The sequence below is a fragment of the Aedes aegypti genome, chromosome 3, assembly GCF_002204515.2.
Source record: "Aedes aegypti strain LVP_AGWG chromosome 3, AaegL5.0 Primary Assembly, whole genome shotgun sequence".
In the NCBI taxonomy this organism is placed as follows: Eukaryota; Metazoa; Arthropoda; class Insecta; order Diptera; family Culicidae; genus Aedes; species Aedes aegypti.
This window is the reverse complement of record NC_035109.1, coordinates 351,052,562-351,067,040: the sequence shown is the minus strand read 5'-3', so window position 1 is coordinate 351,067,040 and position 14,479 is coordinate 351,052,562. Positions and strand designations below refer to the sequence as shown.

The following is a 14,479-nucleotide window of genomic DNA, read 5'->3' as shown; positions in this document are numbered from 1 at the left end:
TCTGGCATTTCATTGCTCTGACTTGGCAATGGAGGGGGTTGAATCCTAATGAATATTTTTTAAATGAAAATAAACTGAAATTGAAAATAAAAAAGTATAACAATAATTACGTTATATTGAGGAAAAAACGCTATATCGAGGTATGACTGTAGTATCCATTCAAACCATTTACAAAATATATAAAAAAAACACAGTGGGCTTCCTTAGCCGAGTGGTTAGAGTCCGCGGCTAAGCAAAGCAAGGCTGAAATTGTCTGGGATCGATTCCCGGTCGGTCCAGGATCATTCGTAATGAAAATTTCCTTCACTTCCATGGGCATAGAGTATAATCGTACCTGCCACACGATATACGAATGCGAAAATGGCAACATTGGCAAAGGAAGCTCTCAGTTGATAACTGTGGAAGTGCTCATAAGAACACTACGCTGAGAAACAGGCTCTGTTCCAGTGAGGACGTTAATGCCTAGAAGAAGAAGATAAAAAACACTGAATAATAAACGAGAAGTTGCTGATTTTTCCATGTTTTATTATTCAACCCGATTGCTCCCAATCCACTAATTCTAAAATTCGACATTTGTATTCTTTTAAAAATTTAGACCCAAAAAATTACATAACTTACTGTACCATAATCTACACACGTTCGATTTTTTTTTTCTTGGCATCTGGCCTTCGATGATGATACCTACTGTCCTATTCTAACACCGCCTCTAGACCGACGCTCTTCCGCGGCTGGGTTGGAAATCGTAGCGCAACGGCGGTATCAATCCACCCTCGTCGTCCGTTTCCATCTCGTACACGTTGTAGCGCGGCGTATTGGGCGATCGCAGCTCGGCCATCTCACAGTCCACCAACGGATAGCGGTAGCTGGCGTCCATGATGTACCCGATGCTCGTATCCGGCTGGTCGAACTTCCGCGGACACGTGCCGCAGTTGGGTCGACTTGGTCCCGACACGGATATCCGCTCGTAGCACCGGCGATCTGTGTCGCTCGAGTTGCCGGTAATGATGTCCCCGTCCAGTTTGACAGCGATTTGCAGAGCCTGGAGGGGTTTTCAAATATTCATAAGTTTGGTAGATATAAATGCGGGGAAGATTAGTTACCTGAATAGCCTGCGCCTCGTCCCGTTTTTCATCCTCAGTGTTCATGGTGACGAAGCGAAGCACCAAGAGATTCAATGAGGCAGCGACCACTGCAAGGCCAAATAGAATAAAGATCAACGCAAACGCCACGTACTCCGGTTTCTGGTTGAGTGCGTTATCCTTCTGCAAGGCAACCATGTCCCCAAAGCCAATAGTCGTAAGTGTAATGAAGCAGTAGTACACCGAGTCGAAATAGGACCAGTTTTCGAATTTGCTGAACGCCGCCGCTCCACCCGCTATCGTAAGCGAACTCAACGTTGTCACCACCAGGATCAGATCGACTTCGGAAGCGATAGCCTTTTTGCAGTTGAACGACGTCTTCACCGCGTGAACGATCACACTGAAACAAAAAGTCAATAGTTTAGCACTGGAGGGCACTTGAGCCATTCCCTGATTAAAATGTCGATTACGCCCATGGATATTCTTAGAGTATTTACAAACCTGCTCAGCCTATTGACCCGCTCGCCTATGCTCTGGAACATAACGAGCCCCAGAGGGATCCCAATGGCGGCGTAGCACATGGTGAAGATCTTCCCACTGACGGTCGACGGCGTCGAGTGGCCATATCCGATGGTGGTCAGCACCGTTGTAGCATAGTAGAAGGCTCCGGAAAATTTCCACTGTTGGCCCGCCTTATGCGGTTCCGACTTCATGATGACGGTTTCGATCACCTTGAAGTCCTCCGCCGATATGTTGTACCGCGAAATGAGTACATTTTCAATTGCTGAAATTTACGTAACAATTAGTGCACGTCATCATCTCTGTGATCAAACATCGATATACACTTACATGCGATTCGGTAATTGATGGAACAAAAGTAAATCAACTAAGAAAGTATCATGCAATAAAACGATTAAATCGACAGAAAATTGGCAAAATTTTGGTGTTACCACTAAGGGCCTTCCAACGCTTCTTCTCCGTTTCCGACTCGAGGGCATCGAACACGGCTGCCCCAATTAGCAAATAAGTGAAGGTACACACAATCAGTGAAATAGTCCGGACATTTTGCTTCTTCATTGCTTTCGCTATCTAAGAGCTATTAATTGCAAAGCAGATTTCGGCGGATCTGCTCAACGAAGGCGACCTGGAATAAACAAAAGTTTCATTATTTTCCATGTCCCAGTTTTTTCGTTCAATCAATTATGCTTACGTGAATAAATATGATGATACTAAACAAACTCGAAATTGGTGATACTTAATGGCAGGTGCGTAGGTATTCGCAGGAGAGCGAAAGCAAATTCCTTGCATTCAATATCCTTCGCGGCGTTCTTCGGAGTGCAATGTAATTTAAAGTTTTAGCTAAGCATTTTGGCAAATTTGGAACACCAGAGGACCGGATTTGGCACCACCAGGGGGGCACAGATTTGGCACACACGAGTGGACGTCGAGCCACCGCAGCACTTGCTCCTCGCTTCGATGCAGATAATTTATCGATCGATTTTTCTGGTTCGCGTTTTTTTCCTGCTTCTGACAGAAAGGACCTCCTCGAAGGATGGGAATGTCATCGGTTTGACGTTTTCCCGTTGGTCTGGGGGATGGGGAATTGATGGCAAAAAGGATGCTGTTTTGGCGCGAGATTGAGAGCGCATGCGTAGTTTGGGCCATGTGCATCCTTTGTCAGAATCATATGGCCGCGACTGATGAGAACTATCCTTGATTATGCTCTTTCAAGTGCCGGAAATCCTTGCTGTATCTTTTTTTATTATTTATGTTACTATTGAGTATGTGTTTAGTGAAATGTTTAAATCTCTTTTTATATATAATTTCAAACATTTCGTTACTTTATTATATCGGATTGTGCATAAACGACCATATTTTGATACAGAATTGGTACAGCATGCAACCAAGAATTATGTTTGAAAAACAAAGCCTTGCTCTTAAGATAAAACTTAGATTTTCTGGTAATAAACAGACTAATGCGATTTTGAAAGTAATTTTTCCTATCAATCCACGATCAATGTTTCATCAATTACACTTATACACTTCGTAGCTGCTGTTCCGTGATCAATCAGGTTAATGATATTGCACAGAGAACCATCTTCAGTGGCGCGGGAAGTAGGTAGGACAGGTTGGACATGTACTACGCACAAAAACACCCGGGGAGGACAGTCAAAAGATTGTCCTACCCACGATTCAAAAAAAAAAAGAATATGAGCAGAAAGCTTGAAAAATAAATTAAACTATTTATAATGTCTGTTCATTATACATAAAAGATCGTGTGAAGAACAATCGAGAATATCTATGGGAAACTAACTGTAAGAATTGTTTAAACATAAAGGATACTCATATATTTGAATATGAATGATAATACAAGTTGATCCAATAAGTCATCCTAAATACAGGGCTGATAAAAGGTTTCTTTTTAGAGACTTGGTCTCTATTTTAATTCAAGTCTCTATTTTTAATAAAAGGTTTCTTAAGTCTGTGTTTCAACCAAAATGATCTAAAAAATCTCTTTTTTTCTAATTCTGCTTGCATTGAATCCTGGTGCAAAATTGCAAGGCTCCAGAGAAACCATCAGTGATTATAACTTATCCAACAGGCTCTTGAAGATTCCCCGAGGAAAAGCTTCAGGAATTTGCATAGTGATTCTCCTTAATCTAGAAGATCTTTCTCAAATTTCTACAGAATTTCTCCTGAGTAAATACTCAAATGATTATTTCAGAGTTTCTAAAAAAAATGACCAAGGGGTTTTTTAAGAAACCCTGCAAGAATTCCTTCACCTGTTCATTTAGAAGATCCACAATTCCTCCCAGAAATCGAAAATTACTATAAAAAAAAATATATTTTTCTAGGAATTTGTACAGCATTTTAAAGTTTTCTCACCTGCTAATACTACAACCATTTTCCCAATAATTCCTCCTTTTGTCCAATGGTTTTCGAGAAACTCCTTCAGAAAACCCTGCGAAATACTATCCCGAGATTCGATGATTTTCTAGGATTATCTTAGCAAATTATCTAGTAAATCTTCTAAACATTCCTCAACAGTCCAAGCGTTATTTCAGAAATCATTGTTCATTAAGAGTGACTTTAAAGCTTTTTTCACTAGTTTTATATGAGGTTATTTCAGGATTTTCTTTAGAAGTTCCTCAAGAATTTATTTTTCCGAAAATTTTCCTTGAGACATTCCTAGAAAAAAAGCTTTCAAGACTTACTTGAGAAAATCTCAAAGTATTGCAGGAGAATTTTTTGCAGAAATGTTAGAACAAATCTCAGGAGCAATTGATGATTTTTAGAGAAATCTCTAGTTAAAATCTTATATAAATTCTCAAAGACAGTTTCATAGGAGAAGTTATTGATTAAATTTTGGAAGATATTTTGGCCGGAAATCTTGCAGGATGGGAAATCAATTAATTAATCGCTGCATAAAATCTTAGAGGAGTATAAACTTCCATCAAAATTTTCAAAAAGATTTTGCAGAGGGATTCTTATGACTCCTGAAACAATCTTCGTAGAAATTCCATTACTACATAAATGTGGGTAAATTCAGATTGAATTCTTGAGGAATCACAAACATATTTTTTGGAGAAATTCCTTGGGTAAAAATCATTTAATCCCTATAGAAATTTCCGGAGTAATAACTGAATAAATTTTATATGAAATTCTATAGAAAATCTAGTAATCTTAGATCTTGAAATGTTTGCTTTTTCAGATTTTTTTCGATAATTACATACTATACAAATTGTATGAGGGTCAAAAAGAAAACAAGCCAGTCTCCTAAGAATTATGTTATATCTTCTGTTGAGCGGAAAAGTCTCCTGAAAATATCGTGAAAGCGCTTGGAAACCAAAATGTCACTTACACTCCTTTACGTTTTAGCCCCCTAAATATATTAACTTTAAATGTTCAGTCTAGGATTCCATATGGTTAAAATTTGTCTAAGCTTTACAACGTTTGTCCTACCCATGGTTATGAACGTGGACGCGCTTCTGACTATGTTCAATGTACAATTACACTAACCCTAATATTTCTAGAATGATAACTGTGCCAGCCACGTGCTTATGTCCATCGGGGAGAGAGAGGAATGTTAATTAGATAACCGTTGTTACTAGAAAACCGGAGAATCTTTTGAATTTTCCACAGCCAGAATCTTCTGCATTTCCCACAGCCAGGATGGTTTATTGGACCGTAGAGACACCACTTTGATAAACTGTAGAGTCGCTATATTCAATTTTAACGATAGATAGAACTGATGATGATTTATTTCATTATCGAGGCTGACGTAGAAAAATATAGAGAGATGCTATTAGGAAGAATATTACAAATATGAGGAACATCCAAAATGATTGTCTCTATTATCCGGATTATCGATTTTTTTTCACTCCGGATAATCGAATCACTAAAAGAGAAATTAAAATCTGCAATTAAAGAACATATATATTATCTCTTTTTGTTGTTTTATTTATATGATGCAGTGACGTAGCTAGAAATTATATCTAGTAACATTAGGGGTCTTGACCAGCCTGTACAAAAAAAAACTTTTTCAAACTCTTATTTCCTATATATGTCCAAAACTGCTAGAACATTCATATTGTATATCGCAATACTAAATTATCTCAAATTTATGCCTAAACTCTGAAAAACAAGAATATCATACTCTAGATAATCGAGTCCAAAATTTCGGATTATCGAATCTCAGATAATCGAGTCGCCGCATAGTCGAGTCTCCGGATAATCGAATCCGACCTGTATTTATTTTAAAAAAGGGGGTTTCCGTTTTTAGCATTTTTTTTTTCAACAAAAAGCATCTGTTTTTGGCAACTTTTTTTACATTTAATTTTAAGTAGAAAATTTTCATAAACAATAGTATATTAAGAGTAGGTCTAACTGATGTGCAATAAAACTTGAACTAGCAACAACTGTAAGGGATTACTGTTTTTTTCTTTGCTCAGTTGTAAGGATGCCTGGCAAAAGGTAAGATTGCTAAAAATGACTGCAAATGGTGGTTTTCAATGTATGTTCCAAAAGACAGTTGCATATCAGAAGCCTTGCCAGTAGCACGCTTCATAATGTATTATAGTGTCTTTAGAATTAGCAATTTAGCAATGCATGCACATTAAAAATTATATCACTACTCTATACAGGTATACCTCGATTTAGTGGATATTTTTATTTCAAAATTGTATATAAAATCGAATTGTACATAAAATCGAAGCAAAATTAGTATCTCAGCCTTTTTATTTGTTCATTTAGTTGAAAGTCTTTTTAGATGTATTGATTTTCTTTTTGAATTTTTTTAATAACTAAGGCCTGCATGTCATTTTTAGTTGATCGCAAGGAAGAGGGTTTCTAATAAATTGGTCAGATGAAGTTAAGAATCTGCTAGATAAAAGTTTAACTTTCAAAAATCACGTTGGGTGGCATTTAAGCGAAATGTAACAAATATATCAAATGTTTTTACCCTTGCCCTGTGGACAAGGATATATTTGAAATATTTGTTACATTTTTATCGGTGGTCTATTAAAGGTTCGTAATGAAAATTGATTGCAGACTCCTATCAATCGGTATGATTTTGTAATAAATCATAGTTTTAGTTTTCTTGGTTAGATATTGTAATTCTGTAATTGTAAAATAGAATATTAAAACGATAATCACGTAAATGTCCTTTGCATCATAAGGTGCGACATATTTGTAAAAATAACTGCAAGGAAGCGGGTCAAACAACTTCTTTTTCTACTGTTCATCCTCATCTTCCTGCTTCTCCTTCTTCATGACATTACATCCCAACTGTGAAAAGTTTTATTCTCAGCTTTGTGTTTTTCTAACACTTTCGCAGTTATTAACTGAGAGCTTTTTTGCCAAGATATTTTTTTTTTTGCATTTTTGGCCCGATTGGCGATTAAATATAGAAAGTTTGGCGATCTGAAATGAATATTTATTGTTTCCTGTGCTTTGAATTGCCAAAATCTTATCAGTAAAATTATTGTGGTGATCTGTCTTGTAAAGTCATATCGACCAACTTCGACAGGGATACACTAATCACCAATCTAGAGTAGCGCCACCATCACTTTTTAGCTTTACGTTAGATCATGCGTTAAACTAGCAATAAACTAACCTAAAGTTCTAGCTTTTTGTTAAGTAAAAATAATATAGAATACTAGTGTTCGGGTCAAACTACATTATGTCATCAAATAGGCTACTGAAAAATGGCATGCAATCTCCCATGCAAAGCGACAGCTATTACTGGATGAAATCCAGAAGCATTTCGGGAAGAAAGGAATTCCTAGCGGAACTCCCGAGGGATTCCAGGAGGAACTCTGAGGGAATTCCGAAGATATTTTTGGACTTTTGAGAAATTCCCGGAGTAACTCTGAATGATTTCTCGAAGCATCTAGGACATTTTTCGGAGTTACTGGAGGAACCCCAAAGGAATTTCTGGAGGAACTCCTGAGAATTCCTCCAGGATCTATGGAGGAAATCCGAAGGAATTCCCGACAAAAGTTTTGAGAATAATTTTGGAATTTTGGACTCTGAAGGAATTTCCACAATACATTTTTTTCACACATATACTTACCATAGCTCAATAACTTCATTCTTCAAACTGAATCTCTTTCAACACGATCTTTTTCATACCTATGGGATGGTACACAAATTATGTCAAGCTAAATTTCAATTTTTTAACCCCCTCCCCTCCCCCTTTGTCCTCCGAAATTTTTGTAAGACTTGTCACGCTCCGAGGGGGGGGACGTAATTTGGCATGACCCCTATTCAAATCTCTTTGTCTGTTCGTTTTCCAGAATCAATCTCTCTCGCTTTTTCACACATCCTAGAGTCTATCATGACTAGCGTGACTAACTTCATTCAGGCAGATCATTGGAAGCCTTTGCTCTTCTTTCATGTTCGTCTTTCCTGTCTCGCCATTATGCGAGAGTCTTTCCAATAAGGGTTTATTCACAAATTTCGTGTCACTAAAAATTGTTATTTTTGACACCCACCCACCCCCTCGTAACACATTTTTTATGAATATTTTTAAAATTTTGTATGAGCTGCAATATTTTCGGGATACCCCCTTCAGCGTGATGAGATTTGTGAATAAGCCCTAATAGCATATAATACACTGGCACAAACCGTGGAATTGAATTTGAATTTATTTTGTAATGGTTCATTACGCTGTCATTCTTTGCTTAATTTGCATAATTTTTTATAACACATATTATTCCTACACGGTTGAGGAACTCTAGAGAAATTTCTGGAAAAACTCTATAAGAATTTCTGGTGGAAATTCAGAAGAAGTTCCTAGGAATTGCTGGATAAAATCTTGAGGAATTGCCTGAGGACATCAGGAAAAATTTCTAGAAGAACTTAAGAAAAGTACTAGAGGAGCTCTGGAGGAATTACACGAGGAATTATGGAGGAATTTCCGGAAGAAGTCTAGAAGAACTCCTGGAGAAATTCCTAAATAAATCCAGGAGAAATCCTGGAAGAAATCTAAAGAAAGTCCCGGTGAAGCTTCAAAAAAAATCCAGAGGAAATCTGAAGAAATCTCAGGGGAAAATCTGAAGGAATGCCAGGAGGCACTCCAGAAAAATTCCATGAGCAAGTCTGAATAAATTCTTAGAGGACTTTCAATTCCTGCAGGGAGTTCAATGGAAGTTCCGGAAGAATAATTTTTCAATGGAAATTCCGGAAAAAAATCCTGATGGAACCATGGAGGGACTCCCGGAGAAACTCTTGAGAAAATCCGGGAGGATCTCCAAAGAAATTTCTCAAGAAGCTCGGAAAAATTTCTGGAGGAAATCCGAGGAACTGCTGGAGGAACTCCTGGAGAATCCATGCATGAAATCCAAAGGAATTCCCGGTGGAATTCCGAAGGGATTTTTGTAGTAACTATGGTTACTGTAGAAGTTGTAGAGGAACTTTTAAAAAGTTCATTGAGAAGCTTTCGGAGGAACTCTGGGGGAAATCCATGGAGGAATTTTTGGAACAAAAAATATTGGAGGAATTTCTGGAGGACATCTCCGGAAGAATTCCTGGAGCAAATGCTCGGAGGAATTCTATCAGGAAATCCCGGGGGAATTTCTGGAGCAAATCTCCGGAGGAACTCCTGGAGGGAATCTCGAAGGAATTGCTGTAAGAAATCCCTGCAAAAATTTCGTGGGACAATTCGTGGAGGAATTTCTCGTGGAATTTCCCGGAGGAATTCCTCGTGGAAATCTTAAGTGGAATTCCTGAAGAAATTCTCTAGAGTACAACCCCGAATGAACTTCTGAACAAAATCGCTAGAGGAATTTGTGGAGGAAATTCAAAAAGGAAATCCATGAAAAAATTTCCGGAGGGAATCCTCGGAGATGTTTCTGGTCTCGAGTATCATTTTTTGCTGAATACCAATTTAATCAGCTGAACTTTGCTTGAAAGTGGTTTGTTCAACACTTATTCAGCAAAAAAGGTTTATCGGGGAAGAAATCTCCGGAGAAATTACTGGAGAAAATCTCGGAAGAATTTCTTGGACAAAATCCAGCAAATTTCCGAAGGAATTCCTGGACGAAATTCCTGGTACAAACCTCCAGATGAATTCTCTGAGAAAATCCCCAAACAAATTCCTGGAGAAAATATTCGGAAGATTGATTGAAATCCCTGGAGGAATTTCTATTGAAAATCGCTTTAGGAATTCCATGAGGAAATTTAAGGGGAATCCTAGGACGAAATCCCCGAAGGAATTTTTGAAAAATATCTTTGGAATAAAATCCCAGGATAAATTCCTGGTGCACATTCACAGAGAATTCGCTGAAAAATCCTCGAAGGAGAATAACAATAGAAATTTTGTAATGAAGGAAAAGTAGGAGGAAATCCCCAGAGAAATTCCTGGGTTCCTGGAAATCGCCGTATAAATTCTTAGAAAAGAAATCATTGGAGAAATTCCTTATTAAATGCCCGGAGGAAATCTCCGGAAATATATCTGAACGAAATCCCCTGAGGAATTCCTGGAGGAAATCCCCGGAGGAAATCTCCGCAGAAATTCCTAGAGGAAATATTCGAATAGATTCTCTGAATAAATCCTCGAAGGAATCAGAGTAATTTCTTAATGAAATAATGGACAAAATCCCCAGAGGAATTCCTGGATGAAATTCCCGAAGGAAGAAGAAATCAACAAATAAATTCTCTGAAAAAGTCCTCGGAGAAATTTCTTAATGAATTTTTAGAATCAAATCATAAGAGAAATTCTTGGACGAAATCCCCGGAGGAATTGCTATCGAAAATCCTGGGGAATTCAAGGAGGAATTTCTGGAGAAAATCCCCGCTGAAAATTTCCGGAAGAATTTTTGTACGTCCTGCAAACCTGTAAATTCCCAGAGACACTCCTGGTGAAAATCCCTGAATATGTTCTCTGAATAAATCCCCGAAGGAGTTCCTGGATAAAATGTCTGGAGGAATTTCGTAATGAAATCCCCGGAGGAATTGCTAGACGAAATTCCCGCAGAAATCCCTGCTGCAAATCCATAGAAACATTCTCGGAAGAAATCTCCGGATGCATTCTCTGAAAAAAGTCCCCAAAGGAATTTCAGCACGAAATCCCCAGAGGAATTCCTTGAGGAAATCCCCGGAGAAATTCCTGAATCCTCCGAGGGATCTCTGGGGGAAATATCAAGAGGAATTCCTGGACCAAATTCCAGGAGGTACTCCTGAAGGAAATCCATGGAGGAATCGTTGGAGAAATTCCTGGAGGAAATGTTCGGACGGATTTGGGGAGGAAATATCCGAAGGAATTCCTGGACCACATCCCAGGAGGAACACCTGAAGGAAATCCGTGGAGGAATATCTGCTAGAAATCCTAAAAGTATTTTCTGGAGGGAATCCTAATAGGAATTCCTGAAGCAAATCCACGAAGGAATTTCTGGACGAAATCCACGGATAAATTTCTGAAGAAAAAACATACCCAAAGGGATTCCTGGAGCAAATCCCCGACGTAATTCTTGCAGCGAATGCCCGGACAAATGTCTGAAAGAAATCCCCGGAAGAATTCCAGGTGAAAGTATAAGGAAGAATTCCTGGCAGTTAGCCTGGTCTAAAAAAATAGACCAGAAAACTGGTATAAAATAAAATTGGAACATCGTTTGCAACACCTGTGCTGCCGTGAATCGCAATTCAGTCCCATCTGCATTTTCTTCAAAATTAAGTTGAGCTCAGTTTTCAACATATCTTCCGATACTCTTTCAGCTGGACTAATGAGATAATATGATTTGTTCGGAATAATTAGGGTAAAACAGTAAGTCGGACAATTGATGAAATGTAAGCGTGTAACACAAAAATGAACCGTGTTATGCGTTATATATTGAGGTTAAGTTGATTGGAAAAATGAAATGAAATATGTTGTTAACAAAAGCTAAATTATGATGATAGAGTTGCTTAACACAAAACAACTAGATATAAGAAATGAATGTAATGTTTGAACGATACTAATAAAAGAATTAAAAAAAAGGAAAACAGTCTTCATGCTAAAAATGTGTCATAGGGGGTGGAGAGGGGATTGCAAATGACTGAACTTTACGTGACGTAATCAATCATACTCTCGTGGTAATGGCGTTCGGGGTAATAACTCATTCAGGGTAATGGCGTTCAGCATGGAATTCTAAAAAATCCAAAAGTTCGTGGAAGTTTTTCTAGGCTGAACTTGTGGAACAACAAATTGGATATTTTTAGTATACATTGTATGCAAAATTATTGAATACTATTGTTTTTCAAGAAATTTGTGAAGAACACTTGCTTGATTCCTTGAAAAACGGTTACAAATATTCAAGGATAAATTTCTGGAGAAATGCCAGAAGTCCTAGCAATTTTCCTTGGGAGATTTCATCACAATTCTTACATTTTTCCCTAGAAATATTTTCACGTATGGCACAGGACGAATATGTGAACTGTTTATTATAGATTTAATCTTTATTATCAGTCGAAGTAACTCTGTGGATTTCTTTCGTCATGAATAGTCTTCATCATTAATCTTCACAATTAGAAAATTTATTTCATCGTAAAATAATCGCATAAAATATAAATAATGGATCTGCGGTTATATCACCGTCTATGTTTCTTCGTATGCTGCATAAATATAAATTATAAAACAAACTATGGTAAAGCATTCATATCCTAAAACAAACGCAAGTTATTTTCATTGCCTTCTTCTGCAAATCATAAAACACGAGACATAGTTTCAAATCAATAAAAAAAAGCTAACACAATTAGTCATCAAGGCAAAATAACTAACTTAGCGCTAGAACTTCATGTTCCATAATCCTCGAGTTAAACGTACGCTACTATTCATTTTGCTACTACTAAGGTACATTGGTTTCATTTGATTAGGATCTACGGTTCGCTTCTAGCCTACGATTACGATTTACGGGGCGTAGCGCTCTCGCTTATTAGACTGGACTCGGATCTGGGGAAACTCTCCCGATTGCACAGCCTGGAGAAGTTTCCACTCTCTCGTAACTTTCTCGAACATCACAATTCGGTTTTCAGTTATTTTGTTTGATAAGACAAAAATACGATTTGGTTCGGTTAATCTACTTGATGAAATGATAGCTAACTTTCTCTCGCGTGCGTGCAAGCACTTCTCTTTTACCGCAAACTTCAGAATCGCGCCTAATTATCGCTTTTTGAGGGATGATAGAGTCACATAGGTTCCTGCCTATTGATTCTCCTACTGGTACGCAGTCTTTCGTATCCGTAAGCATTCGATTTGATTAAAAACGCACAACTCGCAGTTGTGAGAACATGATTCAACACGCTTCATCTATTCACACATCTCATTCACACATTGAAAGCAAAGATTCTCGCACATTGCATCACTTTTGGGTTGCTTGCTATGGTAACTGTATGGTTTCCGTTAATGCGCTAATATCATCATGGTGCATATAATGCAGGTCCTGGCGGGGGATATTTAGTCCCCATCACTAGAACGGATCACATTTCAACGATCGAGTAGACCGAAGAGGCAGGCGGCTTGCTGAGCAGGAGCGAAGTGGCTTCCGAAAGTAAGGCTTGCTGCTGGTCCGCTTCCGGTTGAAGGTACAAGGTATCATTGTCGCCGTCGTCGCTGGGAAGTTCTTCGATCTGGAGCTGTTGCCACTGCTGGAGAGCCGCTGAAGTCGCCACCGGATCAACGGAATGGTTCTGCTGCTGAAGCTGGCCGTAGTGATGCCGACAGTGATGCATGTGAGGATCGAACAGCTCATCGAAGTCCATTAGATTGTCTCGATCGTACGAATCGGTGTAGAGGAAATCTGTGAACGGGTAAAAGGATTGCGTTTTAGTACTTTGTGAACTAGGGACCTAATTCGAAGCGATGGTACATAAACACATGCAACGGTTCGACACACAAGATCGCCGGTCAGTGGCTGTTGCTGACGCGGATGGCTGGAGCTCGATTGGGATGCTAACGGCTCAAAGACTCCGTACCGTTGATTGTGGCTCACAATCTGCAAGAATAAGCTCGGTGAAGGTCTGTTCAACGGAAGACGACGGCATGCTGGCATTGTCATTGTTAAACTAGCGCTACCTTGGGTTTTTTTTGTCAGAGCCTATTTCCTAGCCTATGAGCTACGTTCTCCTGAAGGAGCAAACCGAACGAATGAAACTTAATCGTTCAAGGGGGAATACGGCAGAGTAACTTACTGTCCTAGAGTGCATGGGTGTATAAGTTAGCATCGTGCTAAGTGGGCTTAGTTGGGCTGCCGGTATTTCAAAATGGACAGAATTTGAAATCAGTCCGACGGACTGAGAACAAGACCCTCGAGAGGAATTTCAATGCGTTGTTCATTAATCACGTTAACTCTCAGAATATTGATCTTTCGTAAAGGGTATAGTTTTGGACAAATTTCGTAAAATTAGGCATCTTCGGGATGTAGTAGCCTCTTAGCTAACTAGTTATTTATATAATTCATTGATATAGTGTACAGGTTGATCTCAAGGTGGTGAAATGGTTCACCCCTTTATCACACATAGCTGTTTCACAGTTGTTATGTGGAACAAATTGTCCAATAAACCTGATACCGTCATCGGGGGTAACATTAGACCAAAGCATAATGTAAACTATCTCTGCAAGTATTAGAAATATCAATTTGAAATTTTAATGTTACAGGTACCACCAAAAAATCAAATAGTTCGAGCTAGTAGTTTATTTATGATAAATCATTGGAAAAAGCTTGAAAATAAGACCTTTTCAAATGTCCACTTTTAATGTTTCATAGCAAATGTCACTTTTAGGTGTTTGAATGCTATTTTGTAATCTCGCATCCTTCCCGAGCAAAGTCCAACATCAAAATGAAAGCAAGTTGAAAACATATACTGTTTTCAGCATCAAGTTGATATCATAATTTGATATCAATTTATCAATGAAATATTCGATA

The 14,479-nt window shown here is 38.4% G+C and overlaps 2 protein-coding genes across 13 annotated transcripts in view; both read right to left on the bottom strand.

Moving 5' to 3' along the window:
• Positions 1-504: 504 nt before the first annotated feature.
• On the bottom strand, positions 505-2,521 carry LOC5580215 (two pore potassium channel protein sup-9). Of its 3 annotated transcripts, none has more exons than XM_021852837.1 (5): positions 2,290-2,521; positions 2,030-2,223; positions 1,581-1,863; positions 1,101-1,479; positions 505-1,039 (listed from the first exon to the last, which is right to left on the bottom strand). In XM_021852837.1, exons 2-5 carry the CDS (start codon positions 2,154-2,156, stop codon positions 707-709), a joined length of 1,122 nt encoding a protein of 373 aa, XP_021708529.1. In that variant the 5' UTR covers positions 2,157-2,223; positions 2,290-2,521; the 3' UTR covers positions 505-706. The 3 variants fall into 3 exon arrangements, with proteins under 3 accessions (XP_021708529.1, XP_021708530.1, XP_021708533.1); XM_021852838.1 differs by lacking the exon at positions 2,290-2,521 and adding an exon at positions 1,929-1,965 and having other exon boundaries at positions 2,030-2,213; XM_021852841.1 differs by lacking the exon at positions 2,290-2,521 and having other exon boundaries at positions 1,929-2,142.
• A 9,549-nt stretch (positions 2,522-12,070) lies between these two features.
• LOC5580214 (patatin-like phospholipase domain-containing protein 3) overlaps positions 12,071-14,479 on the bottom strand; it is a 68,321-nt gene continuing 65,912 nt past the window's right edge. For 2 of the 10 annotated variants that reach the window (XR_002502134.1, XM_021852864.1), the window contains exons 9-10: positions 13,424-13,549; positions 13,249-13,354 (exon numbers count right to left, since the gene is read on the bottom strand). Coding sequence is in view for 9 of the 10 variants with exons in the window: in XM_021852864.1 (XP_021708556.1) it covers positions 13,316-13,354; positions 13,424-13,549 (165 nt within the window). In the remaining variant the exon portion in view is untranslated. Of the gene's footprint in view, positions 13,355-13,423; positions 13,550-14,479 lie in introns of all 10 variants that reach the window. The other 8 variants (XM_021852862.1, XM_021852863.1, XM_021852866.1 and 5 more) reach the window with 5 other exon arrangements.